Source organism: Lolium rigidum, chromosome 7 (genome assembly GCF_022539505.1).
Source record: "Lolium rigidum isolate FL_2022 chromosome 7, APGP_CSIRO_Lrig_0.1, whole genome shotgun sequence".
In the NCBI taxonomy this organism is placed as follows: Eukaryota; Viridiplantae; Streptophyta; class Magnoliopsida; order Poales; family Poaceae; genus Lolium; species Lolium rigidum.
The window spans coordinates 176,965,881-176,972,391 of NC_061514.1; the positions used below are offsets into that span (position 1 = coordinate 176,965,881).

The 6,511-nt window shown below is 43.0% G+C and overlaps 2 protein-coding genes across 2 annotated transcripts; both read left to right on the forward strand.

Moving 5' to 3' along the window:
• Positions 1-237: 237 nt before the first annotated feature.
• On the forward strand, positions 238-949 carry LOC124669872 (protein C2-DOMAIN ABA-RELATED 3-like). Its single transcript, XM_047206409.1, has 3 exons — positions 238-375; positions 437-532; positions 645-949. The coding sequence occupies exons 1-3, from the start codon at positions 265-267 to the stop codon at positions 927-929; spliced, it is 492 nt and encodes a 163-aa protein (XP_047062365.1). The 5' UTR covers positions 238-264; the 3' UTR covers positions 930-949.
• Positions 950-1,940: 991 nt separating this feature from the next.
• LOC124674655 (glutamate--glyoxylate aminotransferase 1-like) lies at positions 1,941-6,239 on the forward strand. Its single transcript, XM_047210700.1, has 12 exons — positions 1,941-2,241; positions 2,343-2,460; positions 2,670-2,751; positions 2,841-2,928; positions 3,025-3,183; positions 3,612-3,785; positions 3,986-4,117; positions 4,757-4,822; positions 5,042-5,106; positions 5,210-5,301; positions 5,382-5,538; positions 5,944-6,239. Exons 1-12 carry the CDS (start codon positions 2,059-2,061, stop codon positions 6,062-6,064), a joined length of 1,437 nt encoding a protein of 478 aa, XP_047066656.1. The 5' UTR covers positions 1,941-2,058; the 3' UTR covers positions 6,065-6,239.
• The last annotated feature ends 272 nt before the right edge of the window (positions 6,240-6,511 follow it).

Genomic DNA, 6,511 nt, shown 5'->3' on the forward strand with positions numbered 1-6,511 from the left:
AATTCCAACGCAGGCAACACAAGAAATGGTCAGCACAATTCCTACGGTCGAGGTTCACACCTCATGTTTCCCAAACTGAAGTGTCTTTTTTAGAGTCATGTCCGAGACTATTTATGCCGACAGGAAGAAAGCGGGCAAGAAAAACGGGACGCAAGAAGCCGCCTAATTCGAGGATTGGATTAGGCGCTTCTTCGTCCCACATTCCGTCCCTTTCATCCGTAACATTAGCATCATCATCATCATCAAACAGCAGCCGGTCCGATCATGGATGGGTTGGTAGGCATCTTGAAGGTGCGTGTGGTGCGTGGGATCAACCTCGCATACCGCGACGCAAGAGGCAGTGATCCATATGTTGTCCTTCGCCTCGGCAAGCAGGTATGGCATCTCCATTGTTCTCGATTTCTCATAGTGTTTCCTGATCTAAATCGTATTGCAGAAAGTGAAGACAAGTGTGAAGAAGAGATCCGTGAACCCTATCTGGCATGAAGACCTATCCCTGTCGATCACAAATCCTAATGCACCAATCAAGCTTGTAAGCAGCTTTAATTTAATCTGCGTGCAAACAAGAATGCTGATTGAGCAAAATATTTGTTTTTTTTTACCAGTCACTGACAGATTGTTGTTTTGAAAAATTATGAATCCAGGCGGTGTTCGACAAGGACACCTTCAGCAAAGACGACCCGATGGGAGACGCGGAGATCGAGGTAGAGCCCTTGGTGGAGTTCCTGCACATGGCCACCGAGGACATGCGGAACGGCACCGTGATGCGCTCGATTCGGCCGAGCAGCCGGAACTGCCTCGCGGAGGAGAGCAAGGTGTGCTGGAAGAACGGGAGGTTCGTCCAGGACGTGATCCTGCGCCTGAAGAACGTCGAGAGCGGCGAGATACAGCTGCAGCTGCAGTGGGTGAGTATGCCCGGCAGGAAGTGATCCACGGCCGATGGATCGATCCATTTTGGAGGTCTCATCGTCGGCATGCTTGACTGCCATTATGTTTATCGCTGTGAAATGGATCATTTTTGTCGATCGCGCTATTCGCCCGTTGTAGACGTCGGATTGTAAGCAACTGCAATCGTCAGATTAGTCAAATATCTTTGTAGGAAGGGAAAAGATGTTATAAGAATGGTGCAGGCACGGATTGTATCCAGGACACATGGTCTGTAAGGCTTGGGACAACATAATGGAACACACACACAACACAAAGGTGATAGGAACCTGTCTGACCCTGGTTGGAAAATTTGCCAAAACCTAATATAGAAAAAATGAAATGTTGCAAACATTAGCTAGCACCATGGTCCATCCATAGTCCAAAATTTCTAATAGATGCAGAGACAAAAAAGAAAAAAATTGTGTAACTACTAGTGTTCATTTTGAGAATCTGAACTCCAAAATGTTGCCTGAATTTCCTAGGCCATACTTGTTCAGGTTCGTGATTCTGAAGCTAAAACATACTCTTCTAGGCTTCCAGCATCATTTTGCATCTTCTCTATATCAGCTTATGTGTCTGAAGCTAGATGGAGACAAAATGAAGAAAATGAGAAAGAACAAAAAAAAAGTGTTGCTTTTGCTGCTGCATTATTGTGCCCTGCTCCTGCAGGTGCCAAGGGGCAGTCTTGCGACGCAACAGCTGCGCTCTCTCTCTCTCTCTCTCTCTCTCTCTCTCTCTCTGCTGGACGGACGGGCGTTCCTTCTCCACCGCAGGCGAAGTGATAACCCAACCTGTGGCCATTCCTCCTCTTATCTGCATCCCCAACTCGTTTTTCCCCACCCAAATTCAGCTACGCAAATTCTCGTGCGCCAAGCGGAAAATGCAGAGAGAAACGAGAGGATGCCGTCTCGTTTCCACATTATCCGCAGTTGATTAATCCGCGCACCGCCGAGCAACGCGACAAGGGAATCAATCGCCCTGCCATTACAGTACAAATTCCCACCTGCTCCCCTGTTCCTGGGTTCCCTTCTTCTCCACATCACCCCATTGCTCCGCCCCCACATCCATCCCCTTTGCCCTACCCTCTGCGGGATCCATCGAGGCGGCGGCGGACGAGTGACGGGAGACGGGATGGGGAGGAAGGGGCTGGACTACGAGGACCTCAACGAGAACGTCAAGAAGGTCCAGTACGCCGTGCGCGGGGAGCTCTACCTCCGCGCGTCCGAGCTCCAGAAGGAGGGCAAGAGGATCATCTTCACCAACGTCGGAAACCCGCACGCACTCGGCCAGAAGCCACTCACCTTCCCCCGCCAGGTATTCTTCTTCTTCTTCCCTTTTTAGGACTGAAAGAAAGAAAGAAAATTTGGTGGTGTGAGTCTACTTATCCGTGACGTGCTGTGCTGTGATTGTTGCAGGTTGTGGCGCTCTGCCAGGCCCCATTCCTGCTCGATGATCCCAACGTCGGCCTCATCTTCCCCGCCGATGCCATCGCACGGGCCAAGCACTACCTTGCCATGGCACCCGGTGGATTAGGTAACGTATCATGTTCCTGCCAAATCTCTGTTTCTTTTTTAGTTTCAAGGTTCTATTCGTGCTGTAAATAAATTGCGTTCCAGTTCGGCCATTTTTGCTCCATGTACAAGTGGACAACACATGCAAACTTATCGAATTTTAATATCTTAGAACAAAAATAATAATTATTCACTTTTCACTGACACACAGCTTGTAATTCATCTGATCAGGTGCTTACAGTGACTCTCGGGGTATCCCTGGAGTTAGGAAGGAAGTTGCGGAGTTCATCCAGAGGCGTGATGGGTACCCAAGGTCAGAATGAACAACACCATCAGACCCAATTGCGTATCATGGATTCTCTGTTTATCCTCACGCTTTATTGTATGTTATACTTATTGCAGTGATCCAGAGCTTATTTACCTGACAGATGGTGCCAGCAAAGGTGTGATGCAAATGCTCAACGCCATTATCAGAAACAATAGGGACGGGGTATGGTTATCCTTCAAAAGTCATATCTTTCCCCCAAACTTTTATGCTATTTCTGCTGTAGACTAAACCCAATGTGATATGTATCTTTCATTGCAGATTTTGGTCCCTGTTCCACAATACCCGCTTTATTCTGCTGCCATTTCCCTCTTTGGTGGTTCTCTCGTCCCATATTATTTGGACGAAGAGGCTAACTGGGGACTTGATCTTGTCAATACCCGGCAATCAGTGGCAGCAGCACGGTCAAACGGAATCACTGTAAGTGTTCTCCTGATAATTTAGTGGTTACCATGTTTATCACATACTGTGTTCCATTTTTCTTGCACTAGTAAGTAATTTATTAGAGAGTCGCCATACTCATTAACAGTGCTAGTTGTAACCAGTTAGTGGGATACATATTGTTTTTGGAACAGGTAGATAGCTAACCTTGTCTTCGCTGCAGTCAGACCCTCGCCTGCTAACTCTTGGGTAGAAAAACTAGTACTTTTATAGCTTGAGGAAACGACACTTTCCTGCAGATCACCTAACATGCAGAAAAATCTTGATGATTTCTGTTGACAGTGTACTTTGTTCAGATTCTCGCAATTTATGATTTTTTTTATATCGTTGTAGTCATGCTGCTACTAGAAAATTCTTATTCATGTATACTCTTTCTGATTAGCTCATATGTTTTCCCTGCAATTTAGATTCGAGCAATGGTGATAATCAACCCAGGAAACCCAACTGGCCAATGCTTAAGTGAAGCAAATTTAAGGGAAATTCTGAACTTCTGCTATCAGGAAAATTTGGTTCTGCTTGCAGATGAAGTTTATCAGCAGAACGTTTATCAAGATGAACGTCCGTTTATAAGTTCAAGAAAGGTACCATTGTTTGACAATTCTAAAAATCCAATTACCACACTATGTTGCCCTTAAGTAGCGCATACTGGCAACTACTTGCTTCTTCACGCTGAAAAGCTCTTACATGAGACTATGTCTCTATTGTGTTAAGCTGAAAGATATCTGGATATTTCCCTCAGATAGCAACTGTGCTAATAATGCACCTTCTCAACTTGTTATAGGTTTTGTTTGACATGGGTGGTCCAATAAGCAGGGAAGTTCAGTTGGTTTCTTTCCATACCGTGTCCAAAGGTTACTGGGGAGAGTGTGGACAACGTGGCGGGTACTTTGAAATGACAAACATTCCTCCCAAGGTATCAAGTCACTCTAGAATTTATGGTTTATACTCAAAAAGATTGATTTTGAAGAAGCCACTTGTTATGTAAGAGCAATGCAGCTATACATAAATTCTAAATGCAGATATAAATAAGATGTTGCATTATTCATTCGTAATGCAAAAGGGAAAAAAAGTGCAACATAATTTCCTGGCCTTGCTGTTCTATGTTGACTTTCTTTGGTCAACAGTTCAGTTCTGTATATTATTTCAGGGTGCAATATAATCTAGTAACCATCCTATACTGACTAGGTTGTTGTAATTACGTGTGCTGCACTAAGATATTCCTTACAAGTATCTCCAGTAGTGTGTTGCTTATGTATCTCCCACAAATTGTAGGGAAATGAACAATGTATTTTGGAGCTAACATGTATGCCACCATGACATTCATTTACTGCTGCTAGCTTTGTCCAATTTCAAAGCTGTAGAAAAAATGTACACCAAAATCTGCAAACCTTTATAGTTGAGATTAAACCTTCAAATAGCAGCAATCACCTAAATAGCTTGGCAGTACACCCTATTGTGCAAAATCTTACTCTAAAGTTTGGATGGTAGCACATCCCTCCGTTTCTAAATATATTAGGTATAATCTAATTTCTCTTCTGATTTGATCTGACAGACAGTCGATGAGATCTACAAGGTTGCTTCGATTGCGCTGAGTCCAAATGTTCCTGGTCAGATATTCGTAAGTGAAACAGAGTTCAAATTCTTACTGAATGCAAATCTCGTTGTCTGTCTTTTCGTGTGCTAATGAGCATACACTAGTTTATGTGTAACCTACGATGCATTTGCACATAGGGGAGTTCCTGAAATAGTTAGTTCTTTCTATGCTAATTTGTTGCAGTTATGCTTTTTTTTTTTGTTTTACAAAGTTATACACTAGTTTTGAATCTGTCATCTACAGATGGGGCTAATGATGAGCCCTCCTAAACCTGGAGATATCTCATACCCGAAGTTTGCTACTGAAAGGTTAAACATACCACCTTGACATCTGTACTCTGTGTCTGCATTTTTCGTAGGAAAAAACTGAACAGGACACTCATTACTAACATGCTAACAAATGATGTTGCAGCAAGTCCATCCTTGATTCTTTGAGGAGGAGGGCTCAAATAATGACCGATGGTTTCAATAGTTGCCGAAATGTCGTCTGCAATTTCACAGAAGGTAACATCCATATTTCCAGCATGTCTTCTTTTCAGAGACAGTACCAAAATAAGCTTATCTCTAATGCTATGTTGTTGCAGGAGCTATGTACTCGTTCCCCCAGATACGCTTACCGCAAAGAGCTATGGATACAGCCAGAAGCGCTGGCAAAGAACCCGATGTTTTCTACTGTCTCAAGCTTCTGGAAGCCACCGGAATATCCACTGTTCCAGGCTCAGGTTTTGGTCAGAAAGAAGGGTAAGTTTTTCTGTTTTTCACTATCTCAAGCTTCTGGAAGGTTATTTTATTTGTGACTGTTATTATTGTAAGATATCTCGGCTAATTACAGCATGAAAAAAGAGTGCATTAATATCCCATAATTAAGCAGTGGCATTCGTTTGATGTTGCAAACAATGGCATATAAGAGTTTGCACACATGGAAACAGTCACACTGGAGCTGTGTTTAGCATAATATACTGCAGGAAAACCAACTGCATTTTATTTGGAAACAGCCACTTTTTTTTTCCTAAAAGGAGACTATGCCCCAGCCTGAACCTAATGATTTTTTTTTGCCTTCCATGTCGTTTTTTAACCACTACCCTGAATTGACCAGAGTTTGTGATGCATCTGATAACAACATTGCACTAATGGGATAATCTGCAGGGTGTTCCATCTTCGGACGACCATCCTGCCAGCAGAGGAGGACATGCCGGCCATCATGGCGAGCTTCAAGAAGTTCAACGACTCATTCATGGAGCAGTACCAAGATTATTCCAAGCTGTGATGTGAAGAGAAACAACAAGAATATTCACTATAATGAAATGCTGCTATTTTCTAGCAGTAATTAAAGTTAAAAATTAGCTGTAAGCTGTAACTCTGGTGATGGGTACTCGTTGCTGTGCTTGATATGTATAGGGAAACAATTCTATGGGTCAATATAATATTCAATCATACTGTAACTGTCCGCTCCATCAATAAACCCCTGCTGTTACCCTGCTCTGCTTGCATATGGAGTGCATGTGATTTTGATGATCAAATGAGCAAGGAGATTGTCATCGTGAGGGCATGATCACCCACACACTTGGCTACATGTATGCTGGGAAACTCAATTTCTCAAGGTATACTAACTATAACTGTTTTTATTACACTATATTTATAAAACATGTTGGCACATACATTTTTAAGTACTAATTTAAATACTGTTTTATTATATATATAAATTAATAATATC